This window comes from Podarcis liolepis (genome assembly GCF_965112155.1).
Source record: "Podarcis liolepis genome assembly, chromosome: 12".
In the NCBI taxonomy this organism is placed as follows: domain Eukaryota; kingdom Metazoa; phylum Chordata; class Lepidosauria; order Squamata; family Lacertidae; genus Podarcis; species Podarcis liolepis.
In genome coordinates, this window is record NC_139563.1 from 24,601,153 (window position 1) to 24,627,211 (window position 26,059).

Sequence of the window (26,059 nt, forward strand, 5' to 3'; positions counted from 1 at the left end):
ATATATACAACCCACCCACACGACTTACCAGGCAAAGGACAAGAATAATTGGTATGTAACCTGCTGCTGCGTATCACTTAAACAAGGATATGTGGGAAATTCAGCCTCATATAAACAGCATGCGTAGCATGAGGGAGTTAAATCCATAGAGAAAGCTATTTTTGCTAGACTTGACTGGGTCATACCCCCTCACCTTGGGATGAAGGAGGTGAAGTTTCTTTGTTCGCCCCTCTTCCATTATGTGAATCTGGCCAGGGAGGACACCTGGGCTTGTCACTCCAAGTCCACACCATGTGTTTAGAAACCATGTTATCAAATTTTGCCTGTGTTTTTCTTTCTAGTTTTCTATGGAAAACTACATGAATCTGATCTTTGGAAACTTTGTAAGTAAAAAAATCTTTTTTAACTTACCAAACTGTGTGGCTTTTTCTATGCTAACAGGAAACAAAGGGAAGCTTTGTAAGTGAGTTAAAGCGGGATATTTTAAAGGTCTAATAGTCTACATTCCCATGCTTTACTTTGCTGCATGTTTCATTATTTTAAATCTCTGCTGGGCTTACTGACTGGAGAGCGCTTGCCCAGCGTCTGGATCTAGGCATCCAGGAAATTATTATTTTATAATAACCAAATACCAATAGGTTACACATGCTCCGTGGGAGAGCTGAAGCAGGGAGTGGGCACCATTATGGGCAACTAAGTTATATTACCTTAGAAAAGTTAGGGATGATGTCTGTTGTGTCCTTTCTGTAGGCCTTGTGTCCTTGGAAACAGGTCAAGTTTAATGTTGCTCAGATTTATTTATTTTTGTCTAATTATGGTGTTCTTTTTTAAGCAATTATTTTTCTGGCACCTATTTGAAGATCACAGTGAAAGCTGAGATGGAAGGACAGACACAGACTGAGGCAGCAAAACCCAGCTTAAGAGAGAGAATGGTATTTGCGTGCACGTGACTGTGCTCATGTGTTTCCTGGTCTTCTTAAAACTTTGTGGCAGTGATACTGGTTCATGTTAAAGAATCGTAAGTTATTTGGCTCCATCACTGCCGTTGCAGGGAGTTCCTTCAGAAACTGTTAATTCATACATTTGCCATGCAAAAGAACACCAAGAATTGATACTAAACTCATTACACTTTCATTGTGAAAGATGCACTGAGTGCTTCGTCACATACTACCTTCTTTCGACATTTGGTTTCATGTTTGCTGATATGCTGACAATATATTTGTTCCATTGTTCACTTCCTCTTCTGGCGAAATACTGTGGAAGGAGAAGCAGCCCTTGGCTAATTAAGCAATTTATGGCTTTTTAAACTGTGGGAGAAGCGCAGGGCTGCCCTGCCAGGGGCATATGATGGGGTGGGGGGGCGGCTCAACCCAGGTGCCACTCTGTAGAGGGGGGACAAGATGGCTCATTGCCTCCCCCCCAGCTGTAAAGTGGCTGAGGGCGCTTGCGGTGTCTGTACAGGCTGCTGCACGTGCGCAGTCCCCACCCCGAACGCCAGAGAGGCTTCCTCCACCACTGTGCCCTGGGCAGGAAGAAAGGGGGTATGGAGTTGGGTGCAAGGGGTCTTCATTAAAAAAAAAAAATTAGAAATGCTTTATGCATCTGCATGTAATCTTGCCCCGTTTAAAAAAAAATTTTTTTTGGTATGTGGTTTTCTTTTGGTAAATCTACCAAAGAATAAAATAAAATAAAATCAGGACTAAGGAGTTTTCTCAGGAGGGTGGAGGGTGTGTGTGCAGTGTCCTGTTGGTGTAATGGTGGTGGAACTCACCCTTCTTCTGATTGGAAATGCTCAGCAGGGGGCAAAAAAAGGGGAGGTTGTGGAGATAAATGTCCTTATTTTTATCTGGGGGATGTTGAAGGGTATGGAACTTGTATGTGAGCGGTAGTTAGCCCCTTATTTGCTAGTAGGCACGCGTAGGACATATATTTCAAGAAATATATGTCATTGTTTTCAAGAATTATATTTCACAACAGGCTGTTAGGAAATCCTTTTCCAAGTAAGTTGTAACTGAAAAACAAAACTATATATCCTGTGCAGCTGAGGCCAAACTTCAGCGAACCCCAAAGTGGAAGTATTTGTCTATAAATCACTTCACTTAAAATGCCAGATTTGTTACAGGTACGTAAGCAAAGAGAATGAAGAGCTGGAAATTTCACTATTAAATTTATGTCAGGCTGCAAGCTTAAGAATTCTTCCATGAATATAAATCCAGTGCTATTTTTCTAGAAAAAGAGGTGCCAGAACTCACCACGAGCGCCTCCCTTGTTCTCTTAGAATGGCAATGGTGCCCACCTGAGAGGTGCCAGAACTGAGTTCCAGAAAGTTCCGGCTGAAAAAGCAGCAGCAGCACTGGATAAATCCCTTTTAATTCAATGGGATTTTCTTCTAAATGAATATTGATCTATTAGAACCAAATATATATAGTTTCCCCCTTATAAGTTAAATGGCAAATGAACAATGTAAAAATTCAAGAGTTTCAGTCTGCAGGTGTTCAGATTATCTGCCAGCTGTGTGTGAAAGCTGGGCCGCATTCATAGATACTGAAAATCACTCGCTACGTATTTATTTTATTTATCTTTATGTTTATATCCCACCTTTTCTCCATGGACCTCAAGGAGACATACTTGGTTCTTTTCTTTTCTGTTTATCATCATAACAACATTTTTAGATATCTTAGGCTACAGGGGTGGGAAAGCCTAATGGGGCTGATCGTAGGCGTGGGAAGGCCCGGTGTGGCCCGCCACAGTGAGGTCAGGCCCCTGAGGGTGGGTGGGCATAGCCCCCATCCCAATTTTGCAGGGGGTGGGGTGGTCTGAGGTCCCCTCAGCCATAGGGAGTTGGTGCCTATGGGTGTTGTGGTCAGATGAGGACTGCCTTCTTAAACCTTCCCTAATCTAGGTAAGTGCTTTACAAAATTGCATGTTTTAAAAAAATCCCCCAATTGCAGGAAGTGACGCTGGAGCCCACCAGAAGAGATTTTCCTTTCTGATTTTCTAAGTCCCACTAGTCCCTTTCAGCCTGAAGGTTCTTCGCTTAGGCAGGAATAACCAGCTGCACCAATATAAGACACTTGGTTTACCAGGATCTAGGAGTCTTAGTAGACCACAATATGAGTCAACAATGTGATACTGCAGCAAAAGAAGCTAATGCTATTCTAGGCTGCATCAACAGAAGTCTACTCTCTAGATCAAGTACCACTCTACTCTGCCTTGGTCAGACCACACCTGGAATACTGTGTCCAGTTCTGGGCGCCACAATTTAAGGAGGACATTGACAAGCTGGAACATGTGCAGAGGAGGGCAACCAAGATGATCAAGGGTCTGGAAAGCAAGCCTTATGGGGAGTGCTTGAATGAGCTGGGTATGTTTAGCCTGGAAATGAGGAGACTAAGAGGAGATATGACAGCCATCTTTGAATATTTGAAGGGCTGTCACATGGAAGATGGAACAAGCTTGTTTTCTCCCGCTCTGGAGGGCAGGACACAAATCAGTGGCTCCAAGTTACATGAAAGGAGGTTCTGACGAAACATCAGGAAGAACTTTTCTGACAGCAAGAGACCTTCAACAGTGCAACAGGCTCCCTTGGGAGGTTTTGCACTCTCCTTCCTTGGAAGTTTGTAACTGGAGGTTGGATGGCCATCTGTCATGGATGCTTTAGTTGAGATTCCTGCATTGCAGAGAGTTAGACTAGATGATCCTTGGGGTCCCTTCCAAATTTACAATTCTAATATTTTATGAAAGGTCCTTACAACATAATGCAATTTAGTCCCATATGATTAAGCAATTATAAATAAATGAGTCTCCCCCCCCCCTGAAAATAATACACTCAGATAAACTGGTTTGTGCAGATCTTTTTGGGTAACAACGGTCTACATCCAACTAAATTCTACTTAGGGAAGACACTTTGAAATTAATGTTTGGATTTTTAATTCATTTCAGTGAGTCTACTCCGAGGTAACCGTGTGTGAGAGAGATAAAGAGAGAGGGAGAGTGATATGTAAATTTACATAGGAGGGCAAACGAGGGATGAGAGCAAATGTAAAAAAGAATGGGACAGCGGCAAATTCCTGCATTGCAGAGGGTTGTACTAGATGATACTCAACAGGGTCCCTTCCAACTCTACAATACTATAATTCTAGGGGAAAGGAGCCAAAAGGGCAAAATCGCTTCCCAAAGGTGTTTTTTCAGGTGAGAAAGGATTTAAAGTGAGGCAGGAAACAGTTAAGTGGGGATATGTGGAAAGGTGGGAGGGGGCACAGAGAGAGGGGGGAGAGAGTGAAGGAGGAAAGAGTCGCCCTGTTAATTTGTTTGCAACTTCAAAAACACAGGCCATTACTCAGGAAAAGAAACCCATGAATACCTGAGTGTAGGTGCTTAAAAGACACAGAGTGCGTGGCAGTGAAGGGAGAAGTGGCTTCGCGCAGCTCCCAAGTGCTGGTGGGATGGCTCGCTTTCCACTCTCACCTGCCTCTGCCTCCCGGCGGTGGCTTTAAGGGCAATGGCTAGGCCTGTGTGGGTTCAGGGGGCAGCGGCACAGGCACACGCTCCCCCACTGGTGGAGAGGGAGGGGGGAAAGCCCTGTGGCACTGCCAGTGCAATTCTGGCATGCTTCCTCTGACCTTAGGGGCAGAACATAGCTATGCTGACTCCTTATCCATACGCTTTTCCCTTACACAGCTAGTTCAGCCGTGTTTCATTTGTTCGCTGAACACCCCCCTCAGTGATGAAACCCGGGGCAGTCCACACCCACCACCCACCCCCTTCCTACACCACTGCACACAGAGGTACAAACAGACCTAGCTTTATAGGGAACTACAGGCACACAGTTGGGTGCTGTGCATGCAGTCACACTCTCTGCAACAACACCTAGGCTCCTTTTTTTAATCTTGAAAACTGTCTCTTCTGGAGGAGATTCACCCTTCTGCTCTTCTCCTCCTCACAACAAGTGGGATTTTAGCTTTCCTGAAAAGGCCCACTGAATTGGGGAAAGAATATATTGCAGCACCTTGGTTGCCAGAGGATAACATTGACATGACCCTTAGGTTTTTTTTGAATTGCATAATCTTTAATCAGAATATAATCAGTACAACTTATGATTTTACTCATACTAGATAATATGTATTCAGAGCATTCTGCATCATGAGTCTCATTGTAGAAAGTACCTCTGTATACTGCTGCTTAAGACGAGTAACTTCCAGCCATGGTTACTTCTTGGAAATGAATGAATGAATGGTGCAATCCTACACCTGTCAATTCAGAAGTAAGTCTGAATGGGGGTTCAATGGGCTTACTTCCAGGTAAATGTATACAGATAGCATTAGTGCCTACATTTGTTAATTTCCCTCTTCATCCACCACATATGATTCTGAGCCATTTTTTTCTGAAGAATTATCACACGGTCACAATGGAAAGGATTGTCAAAGCCTGCTGTGGTTTATAGTTGCCTGCTTCTTCTTCTTCTTCTCCTGTAGAAAATACAGGCTGTGATACCTGCACCGATGAGGATGAAGATGACTGGGAGAACGACTTTCAAATATTTGCCATGTGCAAATGCAGAGACATCTTCTTCTTGCACTGCCAATGAGAGAAAAGGTGTAGATATATACATACAAAACATTAAATACTTTACACTATGATAAGAAGGATGTCTGGGTGGTGTTTACTGCACCTAAGCACAGCGTGTTGTGAACTTGCAAACCATGAACATTGCCCCTTATTTGTAGGGAGGAAATGGGATGCAGAAGATATGTGGAGTCACAACCTGAGCATGTAAAGAAGCAGCTTTTATTCTACTCAAAGTAGAAACAGACTGACCTTCTTAAAAGAAAGGGCTATGAAGGAATGTAACCCCAAAGCTGTGGGACACTGCTGAACAATTTCCATGTGTCCAAGAAATAGTGTATCTTCCCCCAGTAGTTTCAGCACTGTGGCTAAAAATGACAGCATTATTCTGTGCATGTGCCCGTGAAAGGGGAACCTAACCTCAGGTGTTCCGCCTCCCCACTTTTCACACGCAATACTATGGAATTTTCCAATAAATCAAAATCTCTCTCTCCCACTCTCCAACTCTTTCACTTCAAAGGAAAAGTTCTTTACCAGAAAGCAGGGCTGTCATTATTCCTCCCCACCCCCAGTAGCCTGCACAAACCTCCTGAGAGGAGGTTCAGCTGCTGATTACAGCCTGCCATTTTGCTACCAAAGACATGAATACAACCGGGGGAGGCAAGCCCACCAAGCCAAATGGCCACCAGTTGTTTGATGGTATTGGACAACACAGTCTTCTTGTGCTCAGGAGGGAGGAGTTGTTCACCATGCAGAGCGATGCCTTGATTAGAGAATTTGTTGTGGGCTGGATTAGTCTATGGATGGGGTCATCCATGCTGCACCAACCCTTCTAGTGTGGAGCAGTAGTTCATTCATCGTGGAATTTGATATTTGATGAGCACTTTCAGTGCTGTTTTTGTTCTATGGACTTGGACTTTCTAGTTATTGCTTTCTGTTCTAAAGCGATTTCTTCCTGCCATGTTACTTGCTGACATTCAGGGGCATGACAATGGTTTTTTTATTTCAGCTGGCATTTCAAGGTAGGGTGCTGTTGTTTATAATAATGGAATTTAACTGTCTCTCCCCCCACCCCTGGTATGTTTTGTTTGGAATAGAAATTTTATGTACACCACTTAATATACAGAATTTCTAAGCGGCATATAAATGTATGAAATTTATATTTTTTTAAAAAATACTGACACTAGTAATACCAGTGAGGGGGTAGTGCCAGCTATCCAAGCAGAATGACCATGTGTCATTAATAGTCTTACCTGTACTGTTTGTAGGTGCTTTAGTTGTTTCGTCATTAACTGCAAAATAAAAGACATGCTTAAGGTGTAATCATATACATTGTGCAAACCACAGAACTTCCTACTCAGCCCAGTAGGAAGATAGTTATGCAAGGGAATGTTGCTGCTGTTTAGCTCAAGAGTTCTGATCAGCAGGAAAGTGAACCAGTGGGAGTTTTGAGTGGAAGGAAACCTAAGCAACCTCTCTGCCAGCAGGTCTGGCCCCCACCCCCACTCCCCAGCGCAAGAATCCAGGTTTGGGCATTTGATTCACCAAAAGATGATTTGGCCCATTGGTCCTTCAAATGTTGTCAAACACTTAATGGTAAAGTATACTGTATTAAAAAAGATAAAGGACCCCTGACAGTTAAGTCCAGTCGCAAACAACTCTGGGGTTGTGGCGCTCATCTCGCTTTACTGGCCGTATTAGTGCAACTTTATTTGAACAACAGCAAAAAAGCTGATTTTCAAATATTTGATTGCAACATCCACTTGGATATTAGGCAAGGTTTATCAAAATTGTAGGGAAAACTTTATATTTTTCAGGCTTTGGGCCTTGACATATCACAACATGAAAATAACTTAGCAATATATGCTAGACAGGGCTCTTCCTAACTTTGAAGTTTCAATCCAACACATTACTATTTAAAAATGAGAACCATTTGAAATGTTTATTGCATTCATGGCTTAAACAAGCCATCTTTGTGTTTCTCTACAAACGATTTAGAAACTCTCATCACTTTGGAACCTAAGTCTTACTGCCTGTCTTTTCTTACTGCTGTATGGAAAAGCACATGAATCTGGCCTTTGAAGTGTTTGTAAGTAAACCATTTTTAACCAGCCAAATGTGTGGTTTCTTTCTATGCTAAGGGAAGTGGGGAACTTTGGAAGCAACCTAAAAGAGGATATTTTAAAGGTCTAACAACCTAAATTTCAATGCTTTACTTCACTGCATATTTTGTGATTTTAAATCTCTGCTCTGGTGAGAGACACCAAAGCGTACTTACCTCAAACCTGGATCTTAAGCATCCAGGGAACTCTCTTTCTCTTATACCTAGTGTTTTTTCCTTTAACCAAAATACAAAATACCAGCAGTTTGTGCTAGAAAAGGAATGACTGACAGTTTGGAAAGAATGCTAAGAACTTGCTAGTAAGCATAGTAGGGGGTGGAAGGTTGTTAAACTGCTGAGGTAGGGAAAAGTCTGTTTTGTAGAATCACAGAAACACCTTCCTTCGAGAGCTTTGTGAAGAAGGAAGCAGATAAAGAGATAAGGCTAAACTTCTAGTACTGTATAATGAATCAAGCAAGAGAGCAGTTGGCCAAGATCACCTTAAGACACTAACTGCAGTTCTATATAACTCAATATTCCCCTCTTGTATTATATCAGAATTATGGCTAAAATTTAGTTTAATAATAATTTATGACCTACTTTTGGGTGTGTTACATATAAATGACATACGATCGTGGCAATCCGTAATGAACCATTTCCCATCATCGCTGTTCATGGCAATGCATTTCTGACCCCGAAAAGCTTGAGGATTGAGTGCAGGTTCTTCGCCTCTCCAATTGACAAAACCCACTTGAGTTTTATCTTTCCACATCCATTCTCCTAATTATAAAAAAATATATAAATAGCAATATGACGGAAAGGAGAAGAGTAGCACCATGACTGTAAAACATACTATATGGAAACGTGTTTTAAAATTACAGTGATCCTTTTTCCTCTTCACCTTTTTCAGTTTGGAGAATATGCAAGCTACTGCCATTATCGTATCAGAACACTGAATACACTAACAATAAGGGGAGAGTGCCTCTGATTTCTGACAGCACTCCCCCCCCCCCCCATATTTAGTACTATTTTGGATGGTTCTCTGCAGTGTTCTTTTCGGTTTAAAAAAAGGAGGGTCTGGTGCCATAGGTGCCAACAGAAAATGGCTGCGAATGATAGCAAAAAAAATGAAATAAGTGACAACACTCCATACCGTCAGGATCATCACAAGAAAGTACTGGTTGTCTGGCTCACATGTGCAGACAACATAGAGGTGCCATGGTAAGTGGGAACATTGACACTGCTCCAGATCAAAGCCATTTTTTGAATTATTGTTTACTAGTAGAACGTGACCAGTGTTGCCAAGCAATTCAAAGAAACCTATAAATCACGGATTTTAAATAGACAGGGCAATTTGTTTTGTTATTAGGGCAGTGCAAGTGTACACACAGTGATCCAACGTTCCCACCTGACCTGGATGATATCACCTGGATGAAAAGCCTCTCCTCTGTAGTTGTGAGTGGGAGCTGTTTCCCACGTTGGCAGGGGGTGTTCCAGCCCCTGCCCAGCTGTCCCAGCTGCTGTGCCCCCAGGGAGCCAGCCAATCAGGTGGAGGCTTGGGGGCGGGGTTTAGCCGCTCAAATGCGGCCGCAGCAGTGCTTCCGTTTCATTGCATTGCTGGTTTTTGAAATCCTTTATGGTCAGGAGGCGGGCAGGGAAAAGAGGTGCTGCATCACATTTCTTCCTCCTCCCAGTTATTTCATGTTACATTAAAAAGTTGGAAAGAATATGAGTATTGAAGACAGCAGGGAAGGGAATGCCAGTGTTTTTCCATAGGGCTTGAGATGGAGGTTAGCTGTAAATTTCCACTGCAACGGTGTGGCGATCTAATTGTTTATCACATGCAGTCATGAGACTGGGGTGGGGTTACAGGAAGTTTGCATATGTTAATTGAGTAGCATCCTCCATTTTGACACCACATAGTCCTTTGTTCTCAACTTCTGAGAAGAACCAATGTGAAATGGGGGTGAAAAGGGGAGCTATGATTTTTAGGCTCAAATCCATTTCAATCAGGGTTTAGGTCTGGTTTTGGCACAGAAACTGCTTTGGTCTCCCTGTATGATGACTTTTGTCAAGAGAGGGGGGGGGGGACACGCCCTTGTTAATTCTCCTTGGCTTCTCAGCAGCTTTCGATATCATGGCCATTCTATCCTTCTGGAGTGGCTGTACAAATTAGGGGTGGATGGCACTGTGTTGAGGTGGTACTGGTTCTACTTGGATGGCCACTCCCAGAGGGTGATGCTTGGCGAGTGCTTTTTAGCCCCATGGAGATAGTAACATTTCGGACCACCATTTTGATTCAAAATAGTGTCTGGCATTCCAACATCAATGAAAACTGTCACCCCGAACCTCAGGAATCCTCATGCCAAGTTTGGCAATGATCTCTTGAGAGATGCCTGAACCTACGGAGGACCAAAGGACAAGCCACTTCCCAAAATATGTAGTAATTCTAAATTTTATTTTCCCAATATGCCTAGTGGGACATCTGGGATGGAACTTCAAGTAATGGCAGAGCCATAAATCAAGTTGAAAGAGATGTGGTTAGGGGCAGGGCTTGATTATTTGAAAGCATAGTCAGGGGTCAGCAAACTTTTTCCACTGTCCCTCAGACCTTGTGGGGGGCTGGACTATGTTTTGGAAAAAACAACCCCCTCCCACAACTCTCCCCTCCCTTCTTTACAGCACCGGATGAGCCCCGGTGGCTGCTTACCTGTGCCTTGCGAGCAGCAGGGGCTGGTGGTGGGGTGATGAGCTGCACAAAAGGGCTGACTCCAGAGAGGGGCTGCTTAAAATGGTGCTCAGCTGACTTCCTCCTCTAGGCAGGGCAGGGAGAAGCCAGGAGGAGGGAGGGAGGAGGTGCCGCCACGGTATGTGTGAGGGGGGTGGGGAATGGGGCAGCCCGAACAATCAGAATCCCCACGCCGATTCACGCAGCAATTCCCGGACCGTCTGTGGGCCGGATCCAGAAGGCAATTGGGCTAGCCCCAGCCCCTGGGGCTTAGTTTGCCGACCCATGGCATAGATGTTTCCTATACTACTGTTTACCATCTAGTTGATGAATTCTCAGATAATGGGTGAGTGTTTTCCTTTTTCCTGGATGCTTGCCAAGAAGATGCAAGCACCATTCACTTACAACCAACAGCTTTTGCAGCTGAGCTCTTTTACGTCCAAACTCCCCCCTCCAAATGAAATGTGTGTCATATTTGAGGACACTTTTGAATAAATACAGATAATACATTTATTATGTATATAAATATTGTGTGTTAAACAATTACCATCTATATTTTTGAACAATCCAATCCAAAAATTTTCCTTGTTGAATTGCCGAGTGTACTCCAACAAAAAATCCAGTTCAGTTGAATCTTCTATTGAAACCAAGGTGCCACCTAGGAAATATACCACAGGAATAAAGTAAACTCATTAAAAAGTTATCTTCTCCTTGAAAAAGACTGCCTAACAAGATAAGACCAAGGAATCACTATCCAGCACTGGCAGCATTATGAAGTTCTGAATACTTTAGAGAAAATATATATATCTTTATTTCAAATGATTGTGACTACTATTCTATTGCATAATTTCTATTGGAGAAGGATCATTGTAACCTACCCATTTGTAGAAAATAATAATTAACAGTTAAAGAAAACCACTTAATCAAAAATTCAATAGAAATGTCATTTTTACAAATCAGATGGTTCACAAAAATCCTGAGCTCCAGTACTGAAAACGTTTTTCACTCTGTATTTCTAATTACACATAAAGGGGGGGGGGAAATCACCTCAGTTCTCTGGAAGAGAAAGATGATACCCTTTCAAAGTATTTATATTAATGGGGTGCCTGTGTGACTTTGATGTCATGTTTGCTGAGTAGGAGGAACTCGGATTAACCCATTCTTATATCAAATAGAATTTGTTGCGATTTGGTCGATCAGTTTGAAACAGGATACAAGTTTTCTTCAGAGAAATATAGCAGCAGCAGCAGAAATAGTAGTATATTCCGCAATATGAACTGGTGGAGATGGATGGATGGATGGATGGATGGATGGATGCAACTGGCAGATGATTGGCTGAGGTTCCACTTAGAACTGACACAGCCTAATTTAAAACATCTGTACAGGTAGCCCTTTCATTTCTAGACGCATTTCAAGGTGATCCCATTTGTGTTAAAAACCCAAAATAGTGCAGGCCTCAGGTATCGGAAACTGATCTCTTCAGTATAAATACTCTCAGATTGCCCTCTTGGTAATTCCACTGGCCTTGGAAGTGCAAGGAATGGCAGCCCAACAGAGAGCAGGCCTATGGCCTTAAGTTGTGGAATTCTCGTTCCACAGAGATATGTCCTCTTGCACCTTCATGTTATCACTTCTGCCATATGATGGCGCCCCTCTTTCCCCTGGCTTTTCACACCTGATGTGTGTAAATCTTGTGGGAACGTTCAGGGAGGCAGGAGAGGATATACTGTTAGATAATATTCTTCATATACCGGTAACTTGCGTTAGCAAGTCCCTTTACTTAGCAGAGTGCATTCCCCTTTTTAAACACACAGCAGTTAGCTTTGTTGCAAGCTTGTTTAAGCTTATTAATATAGATTCCTGGTAATCTCCTTTTGTCCCTCTTAAAAAGAATAGACATGACAATCTTATTTAAAGTCAGTAAAAAGAAGTTTAATCACAGTATCATTCAGTTCACAATTGGATCCCTGAAGGCAGACTTAGGTTACAAAATATGTACACATTGAATCTATCCCATAGGGAGAGAGTTCCTTTGTCCCTTTTTGGCTGAAAGCCAACAGGGCATCTCTAGCTGAAGAGATGTTGCTTCTTTGATGAATGGAGTCAGAGAGAGAAAAGCCAAAGAGGAAGTGTGCTCCCTGCCTTGCCCTTTTTGGGCAGGTAAGGCAACGCCCACCTCTAGTCACATGCAGAGGAAGTTTGTCCCCTTGTATGCCCACTCTAGGAATGTTGTACTTGACAGCTATGTGTTTTACATCCCATAAATCTCAGGGCTGGTTTTAACTTTGTATTGTGGTAACCTGACCTGGGAACTTACTCTGAAGGACAGGTAAGACCTCCACAATATGACAGCAAGAATTGAATGGTGCCACACTGGCAGAACAATGCCAGGTTTGACAGGGCCCTCTGCAGCTCTTGCCAGTCTGTTCTTGGCAACAGTGATGTCCCCTGGTAGGCATGGTGAAGTGGCAAAGGCCCTGTCCAGGGCAGTGAAGGCACAGATGATGAAGACTCCTTCCCAGGTAGGGCTAACTCTGCTTGCTTGAGCTCTCCTCTGCTTTCCTTTTGCCCCTGGCCCATCTTTCCTTCATTGTGTGCCGCCAGTGGCAAAAAGTCAGTGTATCAGGAAAGCACTATTTAAATTCTCCCATGGGGCTTCTGTGGCCCCAGGGAAGGAACATTCTATCTGGGCCCAGAGGCATTATGGAGGAATCAAAAGGTGAGCCACGGCAGCAGGGGTTTTTGGCTGCACCAACAATGCTTTGGGATTGGGCAAGGTGTTCAGGGAACTCAGGCCATCAGCGAATGGTTGTTGGTGCTGATCCCTGATACCATGTCTGTAACACATTATTCTCAGTATTATTTTGATAATAAAACTTTTTATTATTGGATTGTGCCAGAAAGAAAGAATTTCCTGCATGCCATGGGCTGTACCATTTTTCTTCCTACCATTCTCATTTGTAAAACAATTCCTTTTTCAAAATGACACTCACCAAAATAAGAACATCTGAAGGCCGCTTGCCACCAAGGTTCCCAAGCAGGGTAGAATTTATAGCAATGAGCCCGAAAAGGAACCCAAGCTCTCCCGTCATCTTCTGGTGGAGGAGGGCATTTTCCTGGCAGCTGTGGTGCCTCCGTTGGGAATGCACCTGTTATAAAGCAAGTGGTTTTCTTTTTTAAAAATAAAGGCATCTTAGAAACCTAGAAATACAAGGGGAGTGCTTAAGGTTTAGACAGGTCCTGAGTCATGAGGCAAAGCATGATATCCATTTGGCTTATAAAAGGGGATATTGGATCTGTACAAGTTCGCACACTGTGCCACGGTGGACCCCACTGTGCCACGGCAAGCCAAACATTTAAAGAAACTGCTGCAGACAGGTGCCTGTTGAAATCAAAATTACCTTTAGCATACCAGATGATGGGAGAAGGGAGAGCAAACACCAGAGAGATGTGGAGACAAGGAGAGGGAGCTCTGCTGTGATTGACAGGTCAAGCTTTTAATCAGAGGGAATGATTTTACATAGAAAGCCAACCACAAAATCTAAATACTTATTTTTATTTCTTTAATCAAAAATGTATGATTCCATAACATATAGGAACTAAAGAAACAAAGAAGAAAATACAATGGAAGAGAATTTAAAATTAAATTCACACACACACAAAATTAGGTTGTTGCAGCCACAATCAATCAATCAATCAATCAATCAATCAATCAAATGCATAGGAAGGTAGTAACGTGTTGTTTTTGTTTGTAAGTATCAGCATGTTGTCCTTGGGTGTTTTATGCTATTCTCACTTGAAGCTGAACGATTCCTAAGAATTCCAAGTTCTGATGTATTTCACTGGAGGCATTTCAACAATAAGTCATCATATATAGTGTTGGAAATTAATCTCTCCCCCCCCCCCCGTTTGTCTTGCACTATGAAAGAATATGGAGCAAGCTGCCTGTGAAAACAATTTCAGCAAGGGTGGAAGAATCCTTTCTTAAAATAATTTTGAGGTGTCATTACACCACCAGTGATCTTATCACATATAAACTCCCAATCTCTTCCCAAAGTGCTGGAGCTGCAAAAACAGCAACATAAAGGCACATATTTCCACCTATGGTGGGAGTGGTAGATGGTGTTCCTATAAAAGGAACTGAACAATATCTATATAGATAGCAACACACTGGGCGAAAGTGATTTCTGTGTTCAGAATTGTATACTCCAAAATCAGAATAAACTGTTTTATCAAGATGCTATCAGATCAGTGTCTAGAGTACGGTTCTCAGCTCTGTGTTGAAATGGAGACCTTATTGGAATTAGAGTGCTGTGCCCCACATTAAAAGAGAGATATTTCTTTGCTTACCGTGATGCTGCTCACAGATAAATAAGTATGTTTCATTGCAAGTTCCTGTTTTCCAATGACCCTCAAGGTCCATGAAGACACAGGCTATTTTGTGCTTTGGCTCTTCAGGTGCCCAGTTAGTATACATCAGTCTCCGGTTGTTTATCCATGTGTACTGCTCACCATTCTAATGCACATTGGAACAACACATGCTGGTTGTAGTTTATTTCCCATAACATGAGCTCCACATCATCTCCACACACCCCTTTCATTTTATTTACAGAAACACAATCAGGTGATGAATTCTGGGTACTGCTATAGCTATGACAACTGAAGGCATCCCTGTGCTGTTTAATATCTATTGGAAAAACCCTTGGGAGATGTCATCTGGAGATCTGAAGCATGGTGTCATGGGTATGCTGATGACACATAACTCTATCCGCTCCATCTGAATCTGGAGAAGCCAGGAAGGTTTTGGACAGGGGTCTGGAAGCAATCAAAGGCTAGATGGGCTCTAGTCATCCAGTTATATCTGTTCCTGAACTGAGATAGTTGGGCCTTAGTTGTCCATGCTCTGGTGTCTCTCACCTGAGCTGCTCCAAAGTGCTTTATGTGGGTCTTGCCTTGAAGATGACCTAGAGGCTACAACTACTGCAGAATACAGCTGCTGGATTGGTAAGTGGGACAGCCCAATGTGACCCTGTGTCACCAATTATTGAGAAATTGCTTAGACTAGCTCATGCTCTGACTCTTCTCGACAGAATGAGGCCTCTTTGGGTTAGTGAACGTATATAATTGACTGAGAAATGGCAAGTATTCTTGTTCTGTCCCAACTGGGCATTGTGTTACATATATTGCTCCCTAATCACTGTGTTTAGACTGCTGGCAACTGATCAAGTCTTGTTATCTGATGCCTTGCATTGATTAGTTGTACTATATCTAGCTGTGAGGTGCCTTGAGTCCCTATCAGGGAAAAGGGTAGGATATTATTATTATTATTATTATTATTATTATTATTATTATTATTATTTCTGAAAACACTGCATTGGCTGCTAGTGACCTACCAGGCCCTATTATTATTAAAAAATTGTACACCGCCATATACCTGCAGGTCTCCAGGTCTTAGTACTAGCACACAAAGCCCTACATGGCTTGCAACCCTGGGCTCCATTGGAAAGAAGAACTAGATTTAAATTTATGCCGATGATAATAATGATGATTAATGATGCAGGGAGGATGAAGGGGAGGATGAAGGGGTGGGTGGATAAAGGGAGGGCGGTTGGTCGAATGTGGGGAGAGAGTGGTTGCCAAAAGGGTAGGTGGGGTTGGCAAGTGCAGTGAGCAGGGACAGCACCTAGTTTTGAATAAAGACAGCTAACGAAAGCCCTGTGCTTTCTAACTATGTCCTTCTGAATACAAACCCTTGGAGTGGAAAAGTAGTATTATGTTAACGTACATTGCACGTTCTTACCGTGTTGCTAGTTAGACCAATCCACACAGGCTCCCCATATTTCAACACCTTTAGCCATAGGAATGATTCAATATAGGGATTCCAAATGCTGGCAAGCTCTGACTGTTCAGAATTGCATTTTTTCCTGGCGTCTTCCCATGTCATTTTGTTGCCAATGAAAAAGTAACTGCTATTCCCAAAATGGAAATAGCCTGAGGCTGGAATTGTTGTTTCAAAGTATGGTAATGCGGGATCTATGGCAAAAACAAAAAGCCAGAGATTGTTCTAGACTGCATATATTCCTAAAATTTGATTTCATTTCATACTGAAATATCTGAACATTATTATCTCCCACGATTTAACATCTGAAAGTACTAACAATTTGCAGAGAAACATTAAAACCAACATGTTAGTCAAACTCTGTTCTTTACAGCTACAAAAGAAGCATATCAAATTCCTAAGAAGCAGCCAGCAGACCTACTTGAAACACATTCATTTCTTTTCAGAGAAGTCAAGTGACTATTCTTCAATTAGTTTCCTAGCCACCATCATTCGTGGATGATAAAAATTTCTGTTTCTGTTCTGGTAATTTCTGTCCAAAAACAGACCTCGGAGGATGGCTGTACTCATGGGGGTCTATTCTTCTTATTAAAATGAAAGTGCATTGTTCAGGGGGCAGGCTGTCACTTGCAACATGGCTAGATATTATGACACTAAAAAAGAACTAAAAGAATCAATATGGCTAACTTAACCCAACAACACACCCCTCTCTCACACACAAGTCCCACTGCAGTCAACCAAAGACAACCAGCCCCACCCTAGGTCACCCTAACCTCTCTCACTACCAAGGAAACATAACAAGCGAATAGAAAGACAACCTACCCTAGTGACGCTGACACAAAACCCCCATGTGCATCTGCTTTTGTAAACAATGAAAATCTTTAATAAAAATTGTTTTAAAAAGAAATAGAACTAAACTTTTTTCCAGCAGCCTCCTTCTGTCCTATTTTGGGGATGGTATAGTGAAAAGTCAAGTCCCATATCAGGAAGTGTACAACTGAGGTTCTTTGACACCAGGGTTCATCTCTGTATATCTATAAAATATTGTTGTCACGATTGCATTCTTTTCTTTATACAGTAAAATACAAAATCTCTAATACTGGAAATCTAATTTTGTTTTTTGACAAAATGATATGGCACAGAAAACAGGCTTTGGACTCTAGAAAGCAATCTGAACTGCAAAATATTTTTTGTTTTTTCTCTTCTAACAACGTACCAGAGTTTCTTTGGCAGATGTAGCTTTTCCTGGCAGAACATGGTCCATCTCTCCACTTTCCTCCTGAATTTCCAGTCCCCTTAATAATAAAAACACAGTCTCCCTAAGGAATTAAAACATAAAAATCAAATAAGACAAGTGCCATCAATTTGCGCAGGAGGCAATTCTTTTATCCTAGATCAAGCATAGGCAAACTCAGTCCTCCAGATGTTTTGGGACTACCACTCCCATCACCCCTAGCTATCAGGACCAGTGGTCAGGGAGTGTGGGAATTGTAGTTCCAAAACATGTGTAGGGCTGAACTTGCCTATGCCTGTTGTAGATTGTGCTTAAAAGCCCTCCTTTTGTACTTCTCAAATTCGATGAAAGCAGTACCGTATCCTTTTAGAACCAAGTTTGAAGATGAATATTTGTCGCTTCTCACCACTGTCCTACCCAATCCAGCCAAGAAACAGCCCCCACCATTGAATGAAATCTCTAAGGAGGTGCTGGCCCCAGTGTGTCCTGGGATGAAGAGGAATTAGTGGAGCCTGACATATAACCTGAGATTGCCACCACTCAGGGCACCTGTAAAATCAGAGTACCTGCTAAAATCTATCAGATTGCACAGCCTAGCACCTGACCCCACAATTACCTGTGTGATTCCAAGATCAGATGGTGCAAAGTCCACACCAAAGCCCCAACTAAAGGTGTAGCATTTGTTTGGCAACACAAAACGTCTTGTCTCTGGAACCTACTCAGGAGTAGGCATCAGTAACTGATGCATGCTCTGGATCAAGGGCCACCTGATGTTTACAGGAAGTAGATTAGGTAGCAGAGCCAGCTATAAAACTGTTCACATGATGCCCAACTCTTCCTGGTACAACACTTTCCCCAACTAGCTGCTTGGCTTGAGATGCCTGTTCTTGCTAACTGGCTGCATAGCTCCCTTTGCTGTTTCTGCACTTCTGCCCTGCTTTTCAGTTCTGGTACTGGAAGGCATAGTACATTACCACTAAGTACCCCTCCCCACAATGACATCAGCTGATAAGGTCACTTGACAATCCGCTGATTGACAGCACTTCAAAAGTCCAGCCAGATAAGAGGGCTTGGCAGGCCTACTTAGGCTTGCAGAAAGACCTTCCCCACAGCTGTTCTAAAGAAAGGTGTGAGCATCAAACTGGAGTAATAACAGTGGGTGGTCTCCTAATAACTCATCCTATCAATACAAGGATTTCTGCTTGCACAATGGGATTTTCCCCTTCCCTTGGATACACCTCATGCCCTACCCAAATCTGCTTCAGAGGGTTGGTGGAACCCCTAGAATATATGGTATTTAGAGGGTGCAGAAGGTGAAGAGATGGGGTGGGGTGGGAGAGATTGATCTTTGCATGCAACTAAGTCCTAGTAAGCCAAGATAGAAAAAGTCATTGCTGGACAGAGGCAGTGCCTGATTTACTGGCCAGTGGATCAAGGAAGATGTGTAACATAATGGGTGAGATGCCTTTCAGAATTTTCTTAATTCCCAAGCACACAAGGGGATGTACAATTGAAGTGAATGGCACTGCTGCTGTGGGAAGGAAATAATTCAGTCTAACTAGGAAATGGAGCATTGGCAGATTATACTTAAGTCCTTAACTCGTTGGCAAAATTCAGACAGAATAAAAGCAGCAAGGTTGAGAGAAAAATTGCAACTCTGAAGAATATAACTGGCTTTAAGTCAAAATTGTCAGAGGCTCCTCAGAACATGCTGCTGACCTTGGATGCTTCCTATATATTTTATCAATTATGTAATGTATCTATTTGTAAAATTTCTATTCCACACTTCTTCTGGAGTATTTTTGGAGTGGCTCACAACAATTTAAACTACAGTAAACTGAACAATAAAGAGTAAAATGAGGATTAACAATCATAATACCAATCCACGTATTAAATATCAAAACATGGCCAGCTAACCTTGCAAGATTGGCATGGGAAGACTGGTACATTAATGGAGTGATAATGCTGAGAAGGCACTCTGGATATATATAATTTTACTGCAGGAATGGAAAATAGGGAACATTTCTTGTATCTGAAAAAAATAAAGATGAAAGCCTTTGCAGGCAGGACTTACATGATTTGGAAAACCACTGGCCCAGTTTGTATAGTAGACCTCACTTCCATCTGTCCATAGAAAACTCTCTTCACTAATAATATCGTTCAGTCCAATCCATGGATCAATTGAGGCACTTTCTAAGTGCACCATGAAAAATGCTGAATAAACACAAGGACATATTTCATCATAAAGAATTTGGTAAATACTCTCCCTCACTTATAAGTAATCAATATAGGATACCATGAACTGATCTAGTTATATTTTATGTTCGTTGTTTTGTTTTGTTTTTTAAAATTGTATCATGCAGAAGTTGCCACTATGGTCCACTTCAGATCTTACTATACTGCATCTTTTTAAAAAACAAAAACATTTTAAACTTGTTTTTCTTACAGAGAAAAACTATATCTCCCATCATTCCTGAACATTCTCTTAATGCAACAAAATATTGCAGATGCAACATTGGCTATCCCTGCTTTAAAAAGGACCACATAATCCAGCTCATTACATTTTTGCCTGGAAAAAACACAAACAGGCTATGATTACAATAAACATCCCTTGTTTTCACTCCGCTTAGGAAGGGCTCCTTTCTCCTGGGCCTTGTTCAGAAAGTGGTGGTGGAGGATGAGTGTTCAGACCCCTGGGCTCGGGAAACCCAGCCAGATGGGCGGGGTAGAAACAACAAATTATTATTATTGAGTCAACATTAAGTCTATGTGAGCAACATGTTCTAAAAGAACCGACTGTACCTTGTGTAGCTTTGTTCGGTATAGTTGCCAGATTTCCTTCTAGATTTCTGCAAGCAGTTCGTGCATCGGACCAGTTTTTCCTTTCTTCTTCATTCAAGCCAAAAAACTGGAAGCACTGCTCCAAAATTCCATCAATTATGAAATGGTTAGTGAACTCAACCATCATGAGATGGTACTGGGTTGCAGACATGGATATTTTAACTTGGCTTTAGAGAGAAATCCCAACCCTCAGATTCAGGGACTTGACAGAGATTCAGATTGTGTGGAGGATGTGGTGTAGTTAATTTCTTCATATAGAAGCCAGGAACTAATAAAAAGTTAACCAACACAGTGGAAAATAGAGGTGGGGGGAATTTACCCAGTTCCTGCTCTGACCCTCCACAAGCCTGCAAAGGTTTTTAAATGGTAGATCATACACTACTTTACCTTCCTGCTCCAACCCAGTCACTGCTCACTGGCTCCTCTTCAGGCAGAAAATAGCTCCGCCCCCCCCCCCGGGAGATTGTCATTTAATAAACAATAACATAACCAAATGCTGAAAATTTAGTCTGAAGACAAATTCACTGCTCTTTTGGGTAGCTGGCCCATAATCAAGCTTTTAAGATACCACTTTAAAAAAACATATTTCATTGTTCCTGACACTTCTATTTTGCACCGCAATAGACTTTCTAGTATGTACAAAGATACATGGGGTGGTGGCATGGAGAGATGCGGTATCATGGTGGCATAACGCCTGAGCTAGGTGCACATTCATTTTGAACCTCTATAAAGAGCCCTTGCATAGAAGTGTGGACATGGAGAGCAATCTCTTCATATTCACAAGCTCTGGGAAAACATTGTATGTGCTATAATAATTGAAAAGGGGCAATATACCAGTATATTTGCAATCACTTTCTTAGTTACCTTTTTATCAAAGAAAAGCCAGCCATCAGCACAGCCCCCAACAGGCGCAGGCGTTGTGGGAGCAGGAGTTGAACGGACAGAACTGTTATGCCTTTCACAGATGAATCTGGTCTTAGTACCACAGTTTACGTCATTCCATAAGCCTGAATAGAGAAGTTAGGTGTTCATCAGTAAGATGAAATCACTCCCAAATGAAGAATGACCATTTTTTACCTGTACAGGGGATTGTCGTACACATAATAAGATGAAAGTGGAAGTCAAGCTTCACTTAGTGGTTGCTGGCAAAATCGCTACTCCTGCTGCAAACTAAAAACACGCACAAAAACCCCTCCCTCCTAGTGGAGATCTCATATGTCCTCTTTTTCCAGGACATGTACTCCTTTCCATGGGTTTGTAAAATGGGAGTCATCATAGTGATCCACAGTTAAAAGTAGAAGTTAGCAAATGTGTCCTCTTTTTCGCTCTTTAAAATATAAGACTCTAAGAGACTGAAAAAGGCACAAAGATAGCACAACCAGAACAACAAACACTCTGTCAAACAATAAACAAGAAGTAAAAACTAGAAAAGAGGTCAGGCATACTAGAAAAAAATCCTCCACAAGCTGAGGCAGCCCAAGACCTACAGTGTGGGACCTGAGTTCATCTTATTACATGCACAGAAATCCCCTATACAGGTAAGAAATCGTTCTCTGCCCCCACTATGCATGTAGAGATGGCCTCAGCACTATGCTGTAAGTGATTGTTCCAATCTAATTTACCCAAGCTGCAAGGTCCACAAACACTGATATCAAAGGAATGCTAGTCTCTTTCAGAAAGATAAACAGGAGGAGAAAAGGAGGTAAGAACTGAGTTCCTGCTGGCAGTGTAAAGGTGGCAAACCTTAGGGAGAAAGGAAGAAATAATTCAGACTGTTACACTGTCCTTGTGGAACACATGAAGGTTTTTGAGCTCTGAGATCCATTGAGCAAAGGTGAATGCCACTAGGAAGAGCACTCTCGAGAGTAGATGAAAAGAAGCAGACTTCCATGAGGGAAATCTATGCTGTGTGGAGGTGACTTCAGGATGGCCCCACTATGAAACTGTCTGAGGAAAGGATGAGATCCCACTGGCTTGTTCAGATCCTTAGAAACAATGGCAGCACAGATGCCTGGTGGTTAGGCATGTTAGGCCGCAGCCTCAAAATAAGACCTTCTTGCAAGTAGAGCAGCAGGGATGAAATACCAGCCTTTTAAGGGACAGTGTGGTGTTTCCAACCCCAGTCAGAAAAGACTTTCCATGTCCTCAGAATACTTTGGTTGTAGAAAGTAACCTAGAAGCAAACATAATCTCAACTGCTGATGAGCCAGTCCCAGTTTGACAAGTTGCTCTTGTTTCATTGCCAAAAATCTTAATTTCACATGGGATCTGAACTGGTGGTGACTGATGAGGAACGAGACCATGGGTCCTAATGGATTGCTTGAAGAAGATGTCAGCCAAGTGTTCAGCAGCTGGGCGGAAGGCAAACTCGCTGCTAGGGATCATTAGGAAAGGAATTGAAAATAACACTGCGATTGTGACGCCATTCTACGTACAACTTTGTGGAGCAACTGCATTTAGAATACTGTGTATTGCTGTCATCACTTTACTTCAAAAAGGATATTGTAGAGTTGGAAAAGGTTCAGAAAAGGGCAATCAAAATAATAAAGTGGATGAAGCAACTTCCTTAAGAGGAAAGATTACAATATTTGGTGGGAGGCATTCAGAGAAAAAGCAAGTAAGAGGTGACAATACAAGTGCATTATATTATGCATGGCAGGAAGAAAGTGGACAGAGAAAAGTCCTGTCCCTCCCATGGTACTAGAGCTCATAGACACGCAATGAAACCAAAAGCTGGAATAATCAGGAGAGACAAAACAATGTACTTCTTCACACAGTGCATGGAATTTGCTCCAGTATGAGGCAGTGATGACTACAAACTCAACAAATGAATGGAGGACAAGGCTGGTCACTGCCTACTTAACCCCCATCCACAGTCAGAGGCAATATGCTTCTGAATACCAGTTTCTGGATACAGCAGGAAGGCAGCCTGCTATTGTGCTCAGGTCCTGCCTACAGGCTTCCTATGGGCATCTGGTTGGCCACAGCGCTAACAGCATGCTAGATTAGATGGGTCACTGGTCTAATGCAGCAAGCAAGAAGAAGAAGAAGAAGAAGAAGAGGAGGAGGAGGAGGAGGAGGAGGAGGAGGAGGAGGAGGAGAGTTTGGACTCGATATTCCGCCTTTCACTCCCCTTAAGGAGTCTCAAAGCGTCCAACAATCTCCTTTCCCTTCCTCGCCCACAACAAAAGTGTGACTAGTCCAAGGTAATCCAGCAGCTGCATGTAGAGGAGCGGGGAATTGAATCCGGTTCACCAGATTACAAGTCCACCATTCTTAACCACCACAATACGCTGGCAAGTGTTACGTTGTTCTGTGTGTGAACTGAGGCGAGCAAATGCATTAATGAAAGTAGTGATCCACATATGTTTTAGTGCCCTAGTGTGGACCCACCCAAAATGTCCTCTGAAACATTTTAATATTATGAGATATTCAAAGGAAGACAATTAGAAATGCAAAATAATATTATTCCATCCACCCACATCTTCAATGGGCCAGAATAGTTATTGTGATGTGACACGGGTTCCGTTTGTGGTAGTTTATTTTAATTAATCAGTTGCCCCACAATTGATTATATATGCACCCCCTTTTAAAAGTTGTAATCTTTTATTCTACTTGCCTGATTCACGATACATTAAGACACAGGTTTCTTCATCATTTGAAAAGTTGGGTTCATTGGGTGCCCACATTGCAAAGGTCACTGCAGTTCCATCCAACCAACTTGAGAAAACAATATGAAATCATTGAACAGAACAGCATAATTTCTCTTTCATTTGACAATGGTTTTCAGTTTTTGTGGGTGTTTGTTTGTTTTAGCCAATGGAACACCAGCTTAAGAAAAGATTTAGATGTTGAATTGAATTTTGTATCTGGCAGCATTGCCATAATTTTTTTATTGGCAGCATCCAAAATACTAGCAAAAATGCCTAATCATTATCATTAAAGATTGATTTGCTATTATAGGGGAGCAGATTGCCAGTTATTTTGTATAATATTATATTTTAATCACCATGCGGTGAGAAACATTGGTGGTCCAAGGTCACATACTGAGTTTCATGGCTGAGTGAGAATTGAAGCTCTGGCCTCAAACTCATAGTTCAACAGTTTAGCCATCAGACCACACTGGCCACAGGGAAAAAGGAGGGCTGTGCCCCCCCCCAAACCTTGGAGCAAACAGAGCACAGTAAGTTTGTAAAGAGGGAAGCAGCACCCTCAGAGCTAATATAGCTGTGAGAGACAAGGCAGTTGTGGCAGCCTAGTAAATCTTAAGACTGCATTGCAAGTTGCCCTGAGACCTTCTGGTGAAAGGCAGGTAAGAAATGTATATTTGTTGTTGTTGTTAATTGGAAAGTCAGAGCAGTGATGAAAAGTGCTACTCAGCTCTTTGAGAAAAGGACCCATCCACCAGGTAAACTCTGAAGCAAGAGGTAGCCTGGGGCTCTATGGAAACACTGCAACTGTACTTTATGCTATGTACTGAAGTTCTCACCCTGGGCCAGCAGGGGGATACTGTAGATAGTTATGCAAATGAAGGATCGAAAAGTGATGCTCAGTGATTGGATAGTTTGTATGCAAATGAAGGATCGAAAAGTGACGTTCAGTGATTGGATAGTTTTAGAAAATGGCAACAGTTACATTGTTCTGGAGCTCTATATAAGCAGGCTAACTGAGCTCCCCAGTTAGTTCTGTTCCAGCTTACAAATAAAGAGCTGCTTTGGAAGAATCGCTGTGTCGTCTGATATGTTCGCCCACAACTTAACACTTTAACTGAACTAAAATAATGAAAATGGCTGAACTTGCAGTATCCCAAGCATTGCTGGGCTCACTGTAGCAGACAGGGGCGCTGATTTGGGCCCCAGATTATGGGTGCCAAGCGGCGTGCGCCGTATTGTGACATCATGTTGTGCTGTGACATCATGAAGTCACATTGTGTGTGCCGCAACGGCTCCTAGGGACTCTAGAAGTTGTGTCTGAGGCCCAAGAAGGCCTTGGATGCCACCCCAAGGCTATACAAGGCATCAGCCATGATTTCTGGTGCTTTTTGAACCATTTTCAGGAACAATTTTTTCTGGTTCCTTAGGTACCAAAGGCCCCTTATAGTTGGCGCCAGTGGTGGCAGAGCAGAATTAAAGGTGGGGCAGGATTTGTGCCCTCCCCCATCATTTTCTATCCCCCTTGCCATTAAATTATTTCCACATGCTGACAAACACAAGCTTCTCCGTAGTTCAGGGGCAGGGTTGGAGACTAAGAAGATTTTGGATCTTTTGGATCCAAGACTTCTCCTGGTCAGTCACTGCCATGCTCACTTCCCAGTCATTGGAGATTGATTTCAGCAAGGCAATGGCCATGGAAGTTCCTTAGGCGGCATGGAGAATGTAACTAACATCCAGCTGTCTCCGCCAAGCTCAGACCTCCCTCTCCACTCTCAGGAAAGGAAATCTGATGTTCTCATAGGAAACCATCAAAAGAACCACAGGACTGCAGAGTCAATCAGAAAAGTAACTGATGAATGGTGGGCAGGTGTAACATCCTTATATACAGAAGACTTAAATTTTAATGCTAACCTAGTTATGATCTAAAATAAAGTTAGTATTTACAATTGTTAAAAATCTGATTTCGACTTCTTCTTTTGTTCACTTACCTGAACTTTCTATCGAGTCCCAGAATTAAACCAATATAATAATTTCCATAATAAGCAGATCCATAATACTTGCTCTAAAACATACAAAGGAAAAATGGGAGTAAATGCAA

General features: G+C 42.3%; 1 protein-coding gene across 3 annotated transcripts in view; it reads right to left on the reverse strand.

Annotated features, from left to right (window-relative positions):
• The window catches only part of LOC310689629 (macrophage mannose receptor 1-like), a 158,629-nt gene that overhangs the window by 102,094 nt on the left and 30,476 nt on the right, over positions 1-26,059 (reverse strand). Inside the window, exons 18-30 of one of the 3 annotated variants that reach the window (XM_083467373.1) lie at positions 25,950-26,023; positions 23,928-24,028; positions 21,173-21,315; positions 20,270-20,384; positions 19,542-19,681; positions 17,450-17,552; positions 16,195-16,427; positions 14,745-14,910; positions 13,388-13,543; positions 10,942-11,052; positions 8,267-8,446; positions 6,819-6,857; positions 5,047-5,577 (exon numbers count right to left, since the gene is read on the reverse strand). The exons of the other annotated variants lie outside the window; for them this stretch is intronic. Coding sequence (XP_083323499.1) covers positions 5,438-5,577; positions 6,819-6,857; positions 8,267-8,446; positions 10,942-11,052; positions 13,388-13,543; positions 14,745-14,910; positions 16,195-16,427; positions 17,450-17,552; positions 19,542-19,681; positions 20,270-20,384; positions 21,173-21,315; positions 23,928-24,028; positions 25,950-26,023 — 1,701 coding nt within the window. The 3' untranslated portion in view covers positions 5,047-5,437. Of the gene's footprint in view, positions 1-5,046; positions 5,578-6,818; positions 6,858-8,266; positions 8,447-10,941; positions 11,053-13,387; positions 13,544-14,744; positions 14,911-16,194; positions 16,428-17,449; positions 17,553-19,541; positions 19,682-20,269; positions 20,385-21,172; positions 21,316-23,927; positions 24,029-25,949; positions 26,024-26,059 lie in introns of those variants that run through there. 3 annotated transcript variants of the gene reach the window in all.